The sequence below is a fragment of the Curcuma longa genome, chromosome 4 (assembly GCF_044706935.1).
Source record: "Curcuma longa cultivar G26 ecotype Majalengka, Jawa Barat chromosome 4, ITB_CL_G26_1.1, whole genome shotgun sequence".
Lineage (NCBI taxonomy): Eukaryota > Viridiplantae > Streptophyta > Magnoliopsida > Zingiberales > Zingiberaceae > Curcuma > Curcuma longa.
In genome coordinates, this window is record NC_133864.1 from 6,571,277 (window position 1) to 6,587,391 (window position 16,115).

General features: G+C 38.5%; 3 protein-coding genes across 4 annotated transcripts; 2 read left to right on the plus strand and 1 right to left on the minus strand.

Annotated features, from left to right (window-relative positions):
* Nucleotides 1-104: 104 nt before the first annotated feature.
* LOC141826186 (uncharacterized) lies at nucleotides 105-5,028 on the plus strand. 2 transcript variants are annotated; one of them, XM_074713432.1, is made up of 8 exons: nucleotides 105-523; nucleotides 737-804; nucleotides 1,788-1,854; nucleotides 2,110-2,264; nucleotides 2,357-2,427; nucleotides 3,782-3,850; nucleotides 4,309-4,409; nucleotides 4,480-5,028. In XM_074713432.1, exons 1-8 carry the CDS (start codon nucleotides 209-211, stop codon nucleotides 4,780-4,782), a joined length of 1,149 nt encoding a protein of 382 aa, XP_074569533.1. In that variant the 5' UTR covers nucleotides 105-208; the 3' UTR covers nucleotides 4,783-5,028. The 2 variants fall into 2 exon arrangements, with proteins under 2 accessions (XP_074569533.1, XP_074569535.1); XM_074713434.1 differs by having other exon boundaries at nucleotides 2,357-2,418.
* Nucleotides 5,029-7,500: 2,472 nt separating this feature from the next.
* LOC141826998 (putative xyloglucan 6-xylosyltransferase 1) lies at nucleotides 7,501-8,634 on the minus strand. Its single transcript, XM_074714293.1, has one exon. The coding sequence runs from the start codon at nucleotides 8,632-8,634 to the stop codon at nucleotides 7,501-7,503; it is 1,134 nt and encodes a 377-aa protein (XP_074570394.1).
* Nucleotides 8,635-9,416: 782 nt separating this feature from the next.
* On the plus strand, nucleotides 9,417-10,592 carry LOC141826188 (large ribosomal subunit protein eL19y-like). The gene is made up of 3 exons (XM_074713435.1): nucleotides 9,417-9,558; nucleotides 9,892-10,014; nucleotides 10,123-10,592. The coding sequence occupies exons 1-3, from the start codon at nucleotides 9,447-9,449 to the stop codon at nucleotides 10,458-10,460; spliced, it is 573 nt and encodes a 190-aa protein (XP_074569536.1). The 5' UTR covers nucleotides 9,417-9,446; the 3' UTR covers nucleotides 10,461-10,592.
* The last annotated feature ends 5,523 nt before the right edge of the window (nucleotides 10,593-16,115 follow it).

The following is a 16,115-nucleotide window of genomic DNA, read 5'->3' on the forward strand; positions in this document are numbered from 1 at the left end:
ATGAGAATTTAAATAAATTAAATATTTAAAAAATATAATAATAAATTTGTAATTTAATTTTTATTTTGTCCTTTTCAAGGGAAATTTCGTAGTAATGTCGATGCCATTCGTCGTCGATATTCCGACGCCAGTTGGCGTCCTTCGTCCTCTCTCCTCGCGATTCTGCGATCGCCACGCCGTCTCCGATCCAATCCCCCTCCGTCCGGCCATGATCCGCAAGCTTCGTCTGCTTCTCCTACTAGCTCTCGTAGTTCTTACCCTCTCCTCGAGGATCCGACTCGGTTTTGCGCACGAGCACCACGGCGAGGGGGAGGAGGAGGAGAACGACGACGAGGACGAGGACGAGTCGAGCTGCGAGGCGAACCCCGATGTCCATCTCATCGCGGGTTACCGGCCAGGAACCGTCACCATCGACGGCCGCGCAGATGACTGGGCCGGCGTCGATGGGCCTCTGCTCCCTCTCCTTCCGGCGCTCGATTTTGAAGAGGATAAGGCTTACGGCGGCGGAAAGATGACTGTCAAGGTACCAAAATTCTAGGAACTAAATACGCCTTAAGATTTAGCTTTTGAGGCATATCGACTATGTTTCGAGTTTGTATTAGATCTATATTAAAGGCAGTAAAAGGGAACAGAAGCATGAGGTCATGGTACTGTGGATCAATGGTTTCCTTTCTGCTTGATGTCTTAGTGGATCTAACTTTTGGTTGCCTTTATCTGACTATTATTTGTTTAGTAGGCTGTGCATGATGGTCAAAACGTATACTTCATGCTGCAAGTTGCTGGCGAGTATGCTTATTCTTTGGGGTAAGTAATTTGTCAGATATGAAGATTATCAATTGCTTCTAATTTGCATGAGGAATATGTAACTTGGTTTGAGTTAATGCTTTGCGTGCGGTTTGCTTTTCCCTTTTTGATATTTTCCTGTGGTTCTTCATTTGCTAAGCAACAAAGAGTTTACTTGCAGAACTTGTCTGGCATCCTTGGAATCGAAACCCAGATCATCATGCATACTTCTTTTTAATCACCAGCTTGACACTGGTTTAATTACTGTTTGACAAACATTAAATAGTTTTTGGCAATTGAATACATAACTGAACTTAAGCACTAAATTGAGTATCTACAAAGAACATACTCTAATTTGAATGCCCCAGCATAGCCTACATTAAAATAACCTTTCTTTGAAATTACATAATGCTCTGAATCTGCTTGTTTGAAGGATAAAAGTCCTCTATGTTTCGTATTTTTTTACATGTACCTCTAATCGGTATTACTTCTTTGTCTTCTATTAATCCGATAGTGTCCAACTGATGAACTTTTGATGCTGTTACCGTCAGTCAATACAGTCTTTTGGTCTCTTTATCTAAGTAGGATAGTTTGTGGTTCTAGACCTTGAGTAAAATAATTTAGTGTTGCAGAAGAACTAAGTACATTTAATGGGCCTTCTTTTGGTTAAGTGTCAAAAATAATAACACTGTCTACGAAAATGCCCCAAACACAATCATGTGGAAGTACTGGTTATGACCCCTGTCATTAAATGTAAATCCATGGGAGAAAAAAAATGAATAAAAGGAAAGTTGTGTGCCAATGCCTTAATATGGCGCATCAAGGTTCCATTTAACTATTTGCTAGTTTTCTTGCTTGATTACTATTCTTGTATGATAATTAATGCCTTTTTAATCTTGGTTAGTGAAAATTTGTTTTCCTATTTGTTACCTCTGGATGTTGTTCAATTTGATAATTAATATTTCTTTCTATCTTTTTCATTTCTCTGTCTTGTTGAAATCCAGTGATGATTATAAATGTCCTTCAGTTGCTCTAATGTTTCAAGTTGGGGAAAATGCAACATATAAAAATGTGAGTTCTTTTATGGCCTCTCAAACTATTTCTATAAAGAAGTAAACAAAAAATGTATTGATATGCCATTAACCTACTTATTTAGATGAATGAATGGTATTCTCTAGTACTTCTGTTGCATCTTTTTCAAGAACATAGTTTTGTGTTTTACCTGTTTGACTATGTAGGAAGAGTTCTAGCAACATTTGTGAGACCTTTTCTCATTTTGTTTATTTTTTTGATACTTTTGTAATGAGAATTCATCTGTTTTATTAGATGGGTGGGTGTTCTCACATGCCTGGTTCATGCACTGATAAAAACTGCCATGGTCACGAGGTAGACATTATGCACTTTTCTGTTGGCAAAGCGATTCCTGGACGGCTATATGGTAGTAATCTTGTTGACAACAGTAAAGGAAATGGAAATGATAGGTAAACTATGGTCCTTTCCTGCCATGTTTTTGGAGAGTCTTTTTCTAGTTAGTGACACGAATTACTTTTGTCCTTTTTGCTATCCATGACAGTTTCGGACACCTGGTTGATGTTTATGCTTGGAATCCACACTGTCGTTACCTTGATGGAACAGGTCCTCCAGGTTTGATTAAACATTGTCTTGATGTAGATTGATGTTTGTCTAAAATAGAAAAATCCTTATTCTCTCCTAATGTTCTTGCACTATTTTAAGACATTATCCATAAAAGTCATTTGTCATGTTTGGTATTATGCAAGCTTTAACATATATTATCATTACTCCCTTCCTTGTGTTATTCCATCCTCAGTTTAGTCTTTGTTTTGATCATTTTCTTTGGATTGAAGTCTCAAATAATGGCATTCATGATTTACACACTTTGTCTTCAAGAGGCATCGAATATTTAGAATCTCTGTTACCTACTAAAACATTTCCATTAGAATACAATGTTGGATTTCGATAAATTCCATGGATCCTCAAACTTTTAGAAAAAAAGACCATATCTAATTCAGCTCTTTTGTATTTACTGTGGCAACTTGATTTTATTTGTTTTAACCATAACCACCACTCTATATCAATCCACTGGTTTGGAAGAAGATATAAAGATGATAATATATTACTTTGAGATTCCAGATATTTATGGAACCAGATAAAGTGCCAACTTTTGGATATTTAAATTCCCTGTTATCTCAGATGAGTTCTTCGGAACAGATCTATCACTCTTTTGCTCCCCAACTTGGAATCAACTTCGATCCAACAATTCATTACTCAGCAGGATTTGTGATAGGTACATAATTGAATTAAAAAAAAGGAGATATATATAGATAATGGTGATTAATTGGGTCTTTTGTTAACTGTTATTGTTTTTTGCATCCTTTCTAAGGGCAAATTCAAGTTTCAATCATGATTTCCATTAAAGCATTCTGTTAGCACAACTCCAATATCAGATAACATGATGAACAAAATTTCTGTAAATTAACCTATGAGATCAAGATTTGGGTGAAGTTAGTCTGCTGGAATATATCTTATACTTAAATGAGAATAAGTTTCTTGCATGCACATTTCATAAGTTCCTGAGCTTAAAGGAGCAGAACTTAGTTTTATTAGCGTTCAACTTGTTTATAGCCAAGCTTAAAAAAATAATCAAACATCCTTTATCTTTTTCAAAAGAACATAGGTGAGCTCTTACTAACGTGGCTGCTAACCTTGTTCATGATCATTTGGATCATTCGTATCTTAAAGCATTAGTGTGGTTGCTTCTCTGTCACCTAAAATAGCCTGTCCTGCATCACAGGGGTATACCAGCATCTTTTAATTCTGTTCAGGCCTTGAATTAGTGTGGACCTTGTATGCTTGACATAGGCTTTCAAAAACTATAAATGGCTTCTTTTCCTCAATTCTGCTGCCTCCTCCCTTTACATCTTTGCAAATTCGTATTTGCATTGAAAACAAGTTTGATGACTTGTCATTGTTTTCGCAGAAGATAAATCAATTGGAAAAAATGATTGGGTAGGAGCTTGGTGGCACAGTTCTCTAGTGTCTCATACAGGTATATACTACTCTCATTGTCTACAATCATGTGGATTAGAAAATTGATTGGGTCACTCAATTCATTCTAAATTGTAATGAATCTACCAGTGTTTTATAGTTCTCCAGTATTTCTTAAAGAAAATTGATTTGGCTACCTGCTCTAACTTATAGCAAGTGTATCAGTGTTTCGCTCTGTGGGATATACTTGAAAATGTATGGATGTTTAATGTAAATAGTTTGCAAATATTAACCAATACACTTGTATTTATTTTAAGATAATTGTTTTCAGAATGTTCAGTCACTTTGTTTTTGTAGTGAGTTTTTTTTTTCTCCCTCGATGTTTGACACGATGGGCCATTTAGTTTATTGGCTCAAGTTTTTTGAAGCTTATGCCTTGACGTGCATTTTCAATTCCTCAAAAGGACACATTTTCATAGATCATCTTACTAGTCTACCTCCTCAAATTGTATTGTCCAGGATTCATAGAAGAAGATTCTCCATATGGGAAAAGTGGTGAGAAAGGCACCTACTTTTTCGAATTCTCCAGACCCTTGAGGACAATGGATCGTTTTCAACAGGTATGTTGCGTTAAGTTAATCGATCCTTGTGGCTTATACTTAACTGTGAATATCACACGTCTGGATGCAGGACATTCAGTTTACCATCGGCCAGACTAGCAAGGTGGCCGTTGCTTTCTGGTACCCAACAGATGGCCATGCATGGAGCAAATCCCAGCACTTCTCAGCTAGCTGCAATTGGTTGCCATTGGCTGTAGCTCCAGCATCTGAACTATCATCCGTCTCGCCTGTGTCACCGAGAACTGGGCCATCAGATGCAGCCACATCGTTCGCTTTGCTCCTCTCGGTCGTCTCCTTCTGCCTCACTATTTTTATCGGATACTGGGTTTCCAAAACTAAACCTGGGCCCTTCACACCTATCGACACCCTATGATAAAACTGCAGAGGCTGTTCTTTGCTGCACATTCACCAGAGACACCAGATTATATCTTCAGCCGTGCTAAAACTATACTTTGTGGCGTTGGCTTGTATGCCATTTTGTGGCAGCCGTTGTAGCAACAATGATAACCGAAATTTTCATTTATTAAATTATTATTTAAAAATGTGTATAAACATGTCTATTTTGTTTTTACCAATTTAAATTGTGGATAAATGATGACGATAGGCGTTATATTTGCTGTAGATCATCATGCAACTGTAATATGGGTATTCATGAGAACTTTGTTGAGGCTTTGAGAGAATTTATAGAACTGTCGATATGTGTAGTTATATGGAGGGGAAAACTGATGAAGTTCATGGTGATACTGCTAATGAACCGAATTCAAAAGATTATTCAACGATCAGAGGAGGAGGAAGAAGAAGAAGACAAAATCAGAAGCTTGAGTGGATAGTAGAATGCAAGAACACACACCTCGTCTCATGCCAAGCCCACTGGCACTGCCTCGAACAACATGGCGAAGTAGAACTACGTAGTGATGAAGCCCCTCTTGTTCACCTTCCACCCAACCTTGCTCGGGCCGGGGAACAACTCGCCCATCCGCTTCAGGAAGTTGTAGTACAAGGTCTTGGGAGCGAAGCTGAGCACCAGCCTGCTCTCGGCCAACTAGTGGATCAGCCCGCGTGTTAAAAAAATTTATTTTTTAAATTTAAAATTAAAAAAAATTAATGAATTAATAAGATTTATCTATCTAAATCACAATTCAAATTTAAAAATTTTAATTTGACATATTTAAATTATAATCTAAATTTAAAATTTTTAAATATTTTTTATATTTATTTTATTTTTGATAGGTCTGGATTAGTCTATCTAATCTGCATGTAATCCATTTTAAGTGAGATTGGATTAAAAAATTTTCAATCTATCAAATTGATGGGTCGATCCGTCCCACTCTATCCTATGACGATCGAGTTTTTAGTAGATTGATCGTCCGATTATAAATTTACTCGTTTGACAGCTTTAACTATATATATTCAAATTTTTTATCTTTAATTTATGTATTTATTTTCTGGTGCAACTTCGATAACAAGATGACATCTTTCTTCGGATATGCCTTCTGCTTCCTTGGTTTCGTCTGTTGCTCGGCCTTTCTTCGATCAGGTGACAGAATTAATCTACCTCGAAGCTACCCTCAAGAGTGTCCGATCGGAAAGGTCCTACAGGTTGCCGGTGAAGGTCAACTCGTTTACCTCCATGGAGCCCGAGCTTCCTTTCAGCTACTACAATCTCTCACTCTATTGCCCTCAAAATATATATACTAAATTTGTTCAGAAGTCGAATGTTCAACTGCTAAATTGTTGATGATAATCTTGACTAATTGCATATTAATCGATGAGATTAATCAAATCCAGACTAATTAAGTTATCCTTCACAGACTAAATAACATAAGTTGGTATATCTTTTTGAGGTGGGAATGAACACGTAGCAAAGGAATTAGAAAATAGGGATACTGGCGGCTGGAGATGGGTTGCGTGCAGCGGGAAGAAGTTGATCTCTTGCTGGAAAAATCAGGAGGAAGGAAGAAGCTACTGCTGTTGGTGGAAGAGGAGAATTATTAGATTCCTTGCAATCTACTGAACCTGATTTAGGGTTTGCTGATTTGGTGCTGAGAAGAGGAAGAAAAAGAAACTGCAGTTGTGGCGTCCGGATGAAAAAGAAGAAAGAGAAGCTAAACAGAGGAATTTAGAAAGAAAAAGGTAAGGTGTTGGGGAAGAAGATTGGAGGTTCTGGCGTTGGAAGAAAAGAAGCAGGAAGAATAACAAGAAAGGCGGACGAAGGAAGAGAAACCCTAATTCTTCTGTAGAGAGAGAGAGAAATTACAATTAATGTGGCCGATGTTGGTTAGCCTTAGGTAGCAGGGGAGGTCAATAGTTAAAAGATGGACTAGTGCCCCATCTCGACCTTGATTTTCTTCTCGGTCTCTCAACCTCTCGATCGTCCTGATCTCGACCATTTCAATCTCTCGATTTCTCGACCATATCAGTTTGTCAGCCTCTCGACCATATCGGTCTGTCGGTCTCTTGACTATCTCGGTTTTTCGGTCTCCTCGGCCATTTCAACCTCGACCATCTCAACCTCTCTGATCATCTTAGTCCCTCGGTCTCTCTCTCAGTCATACCAATCTCGACCATTTCAGCCTTTCGACGACCATCTTGATCTCTCGATCTCCTTCTCGATCATCCCGATCTTGATCATCTCGGTCTTTCGGCCATCCCAACCTCGATCATCTTAGTCTCTTGGTCTCTCGGCCACTCTAATTCAAACGCTACCAAAATATCTGAAGCGTGCAAGCCCTGCCAAAGGATCAAGATAGTTACAAGGTTATCAGGCTTGGTTTCCTGGATCCCCTTGCATATCTGCGCCTACAGGCAAAAGGCAAGAATAATCAACACTGCCGAGCTACAAGACAGTTACGAGATTAGCCGACTAATAACGAACGAAGAAGGCTGATGGGATGGAGAAAAACTAGCGGCGGCGGCGGCGTGATTAATAAATCTATTTATATGATAAATGACTAAGAAAATAAATTTCTGATTATTATCTGGACTACAGAATTAATTATCGTCGTCATTAGATCTTGATCGACTTGAAGGCGGCGGAAGGAACATTGCAGCATATATATATATAATCCGCGCGCGCGATCTGAATCTCTGATCACGCATCTTTCATACCGAGCGGGTTGCTGGTTTCATTTCTGATCTTCTTGACAGCCCTGCTAGCCAGCGACTTGTGCACGAACCCGTACGTCTGCAGTATCTGGTTGTCGCCGAAGTTGAAGGCCCGGTCCATCTGCTTGAGGCACCGCTCCACCGAGTACGCCCGAAACTTACCGCACGGCTTGCACCCGACGAAGTGGGTAACGAGGGGCCACCGGTGATCCCCAAACCCCGGGCGGAAGATCTTGAGCATCTCCTCGTAGCGGTCGACGACGATGTCCCAGTAGCCATGGAGGAAGTAGGTGCTCTCGAGATAGACCTTGTCCCCCCATCGGTCGCGCTGGGTGGCGAGGAGGTAGACCATGGCGGACTGGTCGTCGGCCTCGAAGATAGGCCGTTCCTTGAGGTAGGCGGTGAGGACCTTTCCGGCCTCGATGCGGACCTCGCCTTTGGGCCCCATGGGAGCCCAGGCGTCGAGAAGGTCGAGCGACCACTGGCAGTTGCGGAGCAGGAAGATGCCGGTGTTGAGGCCGATCCAGTTGTGTTCTTCGTATACCATATCGTCCCACCCGTGCATGACGAGGTTGTGGGCGGCGTAGCGGTCCCATGGGATCTCGAAGGCCATGTCGGTGAACATGGCGTCGCTGTCCATCCACCACAAGAACTCCACCTCCGGGTGGGCGAGGAGGAGCGCGCGGAGCAGGGGGAGCTTGGCCCAGAAGCCGGTCATTTCGGCGTCCAGGAGGGCCATGTTGTAGAACATCTCGATGCCGTGGATGCGGCAGTAGTCGATCTTGTTCTTGAGAGCCTTGAGGAGGTAGTGGTCGCCGACCGGGTTCTCGCAGGGGCTGGGGGAGGAGCCGGTGACGAGCAGCACCCGGGGCTTGGTCGGGGCGAGGAAGCTCGGCCGATCCGGGTGGCGGCGGAGCCACTCGGCGCGCTGCCGGTCCCAATCAAGGATCTTGGGCCCCAGCGAGTAGGGTTCCGGGGGGTCGCGCGGGGCGTCCTCGCCGTCGCCGTCGCTGGAAGAGTTACTGGTCGCGGCCAAGGCGCGGCGGAGGCGGAAGCCGTTCTCGGTGGCGGTGGCGATGGCCCCGCAGAGGACGACGAGGGTGAGAACGAGGCGCAACATCCTCAATTGCAAGCTCCAAATGTCGATCGATGGACATGAACACAACGCAGGTGATGGAATAAGAAGAAAGACAAGAAGCTGCGTGCGAGAAAATGGACGAGTGGCCGGCCACTAAACTTAAATTTAAAATTGCCATTTTTGGTCAACTTAGTCTTAATCAATTGGCCCTGCACTAAGCTCCCAAGACAATCCTGGCCATGAGCTCAATTAATGAATTAGACTGTTGATGTAAAATATCAATTGAGACGAAAAAAAATTAATTATGATCGAATTAATTAATTTTTTAGAAAAGTCGAGTATTTGATTAATTTAAAAAATTGATTTGTTCAATTTTAATTCAGTGCTCTCTGTCTACTATAAAGTAAACGAAAGAGGACATAATTGAATTGATTACGATGAAATAGATTGGACAAGGATCGAATCTTAATAAAATCGAAATAATACCTTCTTTTATTGTGGCTAATTGTAACTTCTTGATTTATCTCTTCACATATGATTGTTGGATCGATCTTGTGGAATAGTTGGGATGACAGATTTTATTTTTTTTTGTTAAAAAAGAGTAAACTAGTGTCTAACTCTCATCCTTAAAGAGGGCATTATTGTCCGATCGGATCCGGACCGGGCCGGGTCTGACCAGGTCAGAAATGACCCGGCCCGCATCGCCCCTTCCTTTCTTCCCACGTTTTCTTCGTAATCGTGGGCGCCAAGGAAGAGGACAGGCGGGCGCTATATAAGACAGAGCACGCGTATGGACTGACCGCATCGCCTCCGCCAAACTCCATTGATCGGTGGTGCTCGAGGAGGAGGAGGAGATGGTGTCCCTGAAGCTGCAGAAGCGGCTCGCCGCGGCTATCCTCCACTGCGGCCGGCGCAAGCTGTGGCTCGACCCCGCCGAGGTCAACCACGTCGCCATGGCCAACTCCAGTGAGTACTCAGTATATTCCCTCGCTTTCTGTCAGCTTCCCATTCATGGCCAACCCAACTTCTTCCTCTCTCTTCTTCTTGCCGTTTACCACGTCGACGATGATGCTCCTCCTCATCCGCCGCCGCCGCCGGGGATGATGCAATTGAGTCAGAAATGGAGAATTTCAACAACTTTGATTAGTGAACTAAACATATGCGAAATTTGAATTAAATAAACAAATATTTGAGCAGTTAATATATTCTTGCCGAAAACATCCATTTGAACAGTTAAATTTAGCAGTTAATTTGAGTTTGAAAACATTTTAATTTTTCTTTTTTGTATGAATTTTGCAGGGAAGGAAGTAAGAAACCTAATCAAGGATGGAATGGTGCTAAGGAGATCTACCAAGTTACATTCCCGGTTTCGCGCTAGACAAGCACTCGAAGCCAAGAGGAATGGACGACATACCGGATACGGTTAGTATATATACACATTGGCACGACAAAGGAAACTAGCATGGAGGGAACTTCACTTGTAAATCACATAACTTGGTTATCTTTTTATTCATTCATTCATTTCAAAAGGGAAGCGTAGTGGTACTAAAGAAGCTAGACTACCAACTAAGGTACTATGGATGAGGAGGATGCGAGTACTTCGCCGTTTGCTAAGGAAGTATCGAGAATCGAAGAAGATCGACAAGCATGTGTATCATGAAACATATATGAAAGTGAAGGGAAATGTGTTTAGAAACAAAAGAGGGCTCATGGAGAGCATTCATAGACTCGAAGCCGATAAGAGAAGAGACAATGCTTTGATCTATCAATTGGAAGCTATGAGAAGCCAAAGCAAAGATAATTCTCAAAGAATGAAGGTGAGTCTTAGAAGGGAGGAATGCTCACCTCACCCACTGTTGCTTGTTTAATGGCCAAATGAAAAGTGTAGTTGTATTAGTAAATTAAGCAATTATAAGTTAATAATCTTTCCTTATTTTGTTTTCAAGAATATGATTGTTGGTTTAGGCATGTAAATATAAAAATATAGTCTTGTAAATAAGTGTGAGTGAAAAGTGTAGGTCATGCTGGCCATTTCATTGTGTATTACAGTACATATAAAACTACTGTTGTTTTTAAGAGTTATTTTTTTTTAAACTTTGATTAAAAAAATACAATAAATATTAGAAAAAAGTAGGATAATAAAATGAGGCCAATAAAGTCTTCCAAAATCACACCAAATTATTAATAAGGAAAAGTTTAACACGCAACTTCCTTCCCTCAAATTGTGTGCAATCCTATATGAACTAAATAAAAACCTACAAATAATAGTAATGAAGTAATGAGATCAGTAGACAAATTGTGTCACATTAATAAAATTGTGCATATATATTTGATAATATTCACACATTTTAAATTACCTTCAGTTATATCAATCTTTATTTTATAATTATTTATCTCTTCAACAACAAACTATTCAATTTAAGTAATAATAACTTTATTGAGTACTGTTTTTAAAATTGCATTTAGTGTTGCATTTCTAGTGTTATGAACTCCCCTCACATCTTGTTGTACCTCATGAACAACTAGAGGTAGCAATAATAGACAGAATTGGGGATGATGACAAGAATTTAGACCGGGAGAGTCAATGATGGACTCGCTTTGCCGGCCCATGGTGAGAATCAACTGTGTAAAACAGTAAAATGATCGTGACCAATTCCACGAGTATCTATGAAGAAATAAATCGAAAATTGATAATTGATGATTACGAGGAGGATAGTCTAGACCAGGGAGTTAATGCTCATGGAATCTGCTTAATAACCTAACTCAACATGGTGAGAATCCTTCACATATTTACACTTTAGTAGTCAATATTTCAAAAATTGGATCGGAGTGAACAGTTCGATCAGTTTAATTGCAAAATTAAATAAAAATAGTCTGATCAAAATAAACAGAAATCTAATGGCAATGGCCATTCCTGCAATTTGATTTTCAAAATTGCCAAAAGAAATAAAAATTCTTTATTCTACTTTTGTGGAGAATAATTAAAATAAGAAATAAAATACCGGAATAAAAGAATTTTCTTTTGGTATTAAGGTATACGTTTCGAACTAAGAGAGATCCACCAGGCCAGTATACAGTAGACTTACTCTTCAGAATTCAAAAAAGCACGATCTGTACACAACATGCTAGATAAAAAAGGAATGAGAATATTTCATCTTTAGATTTAACTTACCCGAAATAAATTTCTAAAAATACAAAAATTATCGAACTAAAAGAATCCAGAAAAAATGAATCAAATTGAGGGATAAAACAGCTCTAAACAAGGATGAATAATATATTGTAGGTAGGTTATGTTCCACTCACCAATGAGTTGATTTGAAACTCTGATTGTGTTGCACATGTAGTTCATCATCTATATCCAACATATTCAATGCAAAACAAACAAACAAACAAACAAACAAACACTTGCCAACAAGTTAGGACTAATAAAGTTACAGAATAATGCATGATTGCTGCATCTAATTCCAAACTCAAATAATCAAACTTTTGTCCCAAGCAATTCTCTTTTCCATCATTAGATTTATCATCATATGCTTTTCTTCTCTCTTATCTACAACAAACTCAATCAATTCAAATCATCACCTTAAATATTCCTTTCACACATAATAATTTCAGGAAATTGGAAGAGCATCAATGCCAACGACTGACCAAAGAGGGATACCAAGACCACCGAAAGGTAAAAAGACCAGGACCTTGACTCCTAGTCAACTAAAGTGAATTCTCGATCCAATCGAATCGGTTCAAGACTAATTTAGTAGTCTTCCATTATTGTTTTAGTTGGTTGAGCCAGGCGGGTCAGGGGTCAGATTTCAAAACCTTGATCCAATCCTCCCCTATAAAAAGGGTACTCATACAGTTCAGGTGTTCAGCAAGAAAGCTAGCGGTCGCCTTAAGCTCCATCTTCTCTAACACCCATCGACCTATGGCACCACCTCAGAGAGACCTTGGTAAGGTGGGAAGAGAGGCTTTTGATATGTTAGAGGAGCATTTTGGGAGAAGGATGCCAACAGCCGCAACCCCTCCTAATGGGTACTACCACTACAACACTCCTCCTAATGGGTACTACCACTACAACACTCCTCCAAAGAAAGAGGTGACGCTAGATAGCACCCAAGTTGCCAGGGAATTCGGAGGACTTCTATTCGTGACCCGATCCAGGTTTTACAGGACAAATTATGGTAGATTTGGTTGAGTTTAACAGTAGCTTGTCCTCTGTATCTTTGTCTTGATGACTAGTTGAGATCGGGGAGAAGTAGTAGTTGTTACCATGTTAGTGTTCTATAAGTGTGCTAATACTATCATGAATATGTATCGTATATGTATAATAAAGTTACCATGAAATAAAATGTTTGTATCATATGTAATAAAAATCTAAGATTTCCTATACAAGTGCCATTCTCATTATTCATGACATGCTCCTCATGTGGATCTTCATTTATATTGAGGGGTAGAAGAAGCATGTATGAGGATGAAGAAGACCCAATTTTATTTCTTGTATTGCTTTTCTTTGTTTTGTTTACTGTTTTTTTTTTTGTTTTTTAACTTTTGAGAGGCTCAAAACACTAAGAGCCATCACGAATCAACCTTAAAAATTTGTGCTTCGACAAATCGGTTGATTGAAGTGCCAACTATTGGGTTGTCAAATGATCACCCCAACGCCGGTTCAACCCAATTAAACACATGAATGACTTGCTAAATCTCAAATAAGAAATAGGCACAACGCCAAAGAGACAAAAACAATATGAAAAGAAAACCACACCTAATTCTTCTTTGTATGCTACATGTCAAAATTTATTCAATTATGAGCTAGGCTCATACCCTTACTTAGTTGTTTGATTGCATTAACAAAGAACATCGTCCCCTAGCCAGAGAGTTCCCTGATAGGTCAACATCTGTTCTTGTAAGTATTTGTACATTTCACATTATTTTATCCAACTGTTCAATATGAAAATTACATCAGGACATTGTCTTAAAGATATCTCCCATCTCTAAGGTTATAAACTTTTATCTAGGGAAGACAATAGATAGAGTACCTAAGAATTTTCTACTATCTACATTCACACTGACTTGGTATATTTAAATCCATATCCATCTCATACTTACAAGTATTTATAATCTACTCATACTTGTTCTATCACCATCTAAGGTAGTTGATCAAATTCAAATCCAACCACATTTTATCCTTTCTTGAAACCCCCAATAATAAGAAAAGAACAAATTGAACCTATAAAATAACTAACTAAACTTTTGATAAATAAAATGTGTTGAAGTTTAAAGTTTACTTTCAATAGATTTGCTACGATATACCAATATATGGAATGTGCGATCTGGATGGATAACACATTATTTGAAGGTCCAGTGTAATCTCATCATCTTCCTTGGGTGTGAAGTCATTCTTGATGTTGAATGTTTTGAAGGTTTCTTGGTGATCTTCCCCTTGCAAGTTAAACCCAGAAGTCCTTTCATGTTCAGATAGTCTGCAACCTAAAAGGAGACCATAAGACCACTTAGACAAAGCAAGCAAAGAAAAATAGCCCTAGCTATGCATTCATTTCAAAGAATATACTAAACTTGAAGAAGTTCAAGGCTTGTTTGGGAACTGAATTTTTTTCTTCTAATTTTCAGTTTTTATTTTTTGGAAAACAAAAGTTAGTATGAAAATATGTTTGGCATAGTTATAACTATTTTTAATTTTTCCATAATTTTTTTCAAAATTCTCTAAGTCTTAAAAACTACTGTTTATAACCGTTTATAAAAAGAAATTTCTATTTTTTTATAAAATACTAATGGAAAAGTAGTAATTATTATAAAGTGTATAATCAATATTTCATAATTTTATATTCATCTCTAAATTAATTTAATGATAAAATTAATTATTTTATCTAATTAATATAATTTATTATGTTGATAATCAGGATTAATCGATTTAGAATTATTCTAATTTGTTATATTTTATAGATATATTTTCATAATAATAAATTAGTTAAGATTCTCCATCACTAAGATCAATTTTACTATAAAAATATTTTATATCAAACATAGTTTGATTATTTGACCAGTGAGCTTCTGTAAAGACTAAGGCCAGCTGAATGGTATATGCAGCTGCACAATTGGAACAGCAGAAGAGTGATGAGATTGTGGAGATAAATGAAGTATATGTAGGGGAAAATTAACAATCCGCTACGAGCCAACTATAACAGATATTTAATTGTTCTTTTAAAATCGAAAACATGTTCACTAACTTGCAATTCATATAGTTAATTAGTGTCCTTCAAACAAGATTTCCATTTGATCGAAAGATTTTGGATTGCTCTGATCGATCCTACCTAAATATTCTCTTTCACACAACTTAGCTAACACAGCAGTTACAACGATGCATAAACATAAGTAATCATGAAAATTTTAAGGTATTTTGGACATAGTTCATATGATCAATAATATGCAAAGATGAAACGGATCTTAAACCTAATTTTGCGACGTGAAAAACAACTAACAACAGATCAGAACAAGTTATTTTCACTAGTCAATGAGAACTCAAACCAGAAAGGCTCAAAAGAAACTGGTAAGCAACTACCGGAGCAGAGCTGGGCGAAAACATGTCTCGGCAAATTGTAACCCTGAAAGAAAGCCACCGCCTCGGCGCCATTGATATTCCTCCCATCCCGATCCAAATCCAGGACCAGATCCGGGCGCGCCTCCATTTTCACATGAAAAGGAAACGGAGAAGAAAACGAGTCTCGGATCCACCACCAGACCAGGCTAGAGCCGAGGCGAGCTTCAAAAATCGCCAGCTAAGTTACAACTCAGAGCCGCCTTCTTCCGTGAGATCGAGGAGGAGGAACCCTGACCATAATTGAGTTGGTTTAAGAAGATGGAGCAGATTTACAAAAGAAAAGAGGGCCATTGAAATGGCAGATTTCTTTGCACTTTTTGCAGAAGAGGAGGAGGAACGTTCGTGGGCTTCGGCTCCTCCGATCGAGTGGAAGACCGAGCGTCGAGAGCGAGGGAGGCGGAGGTCGGGCAGCCGTCAAATACTTTCCGTTATAAAATTAAATTAAACTAAATAACTCGTCCAATTTATGCAAAATTGGCAAAAAAAAAAAAAGTTTGAAAAAAGGTTTATTAATTTATTGGTTTAAAAATTAGGGCTGTGAAATTTTCTTATAAAATTTCAAAAAATTGATATACAATAATTATTCTATATTTAATTACTCCGATTATAAAAATTTACACATCTTTACCAACTATTAAGATCCTGATCACCCTCGAATTAATCGATGTAAATTACATACACGACGCTAACTAAATATTTTTTTTAAAAAAAAATTTACTCTCATAAACTATTTATATTAGATAAAGATAAATGAAAACAAATATCATAAATTAAATTTAAATGCCTTTCAAACATTTGTGGAATTTAACAGCAAATTATTTAAAAATCATAGAAAAAAATAGTTGGATACTATTTGACCAACTTCAAGTTATTTCTCGAAGAGTAGAAAAAGAAATCTTAACCTCTTCAA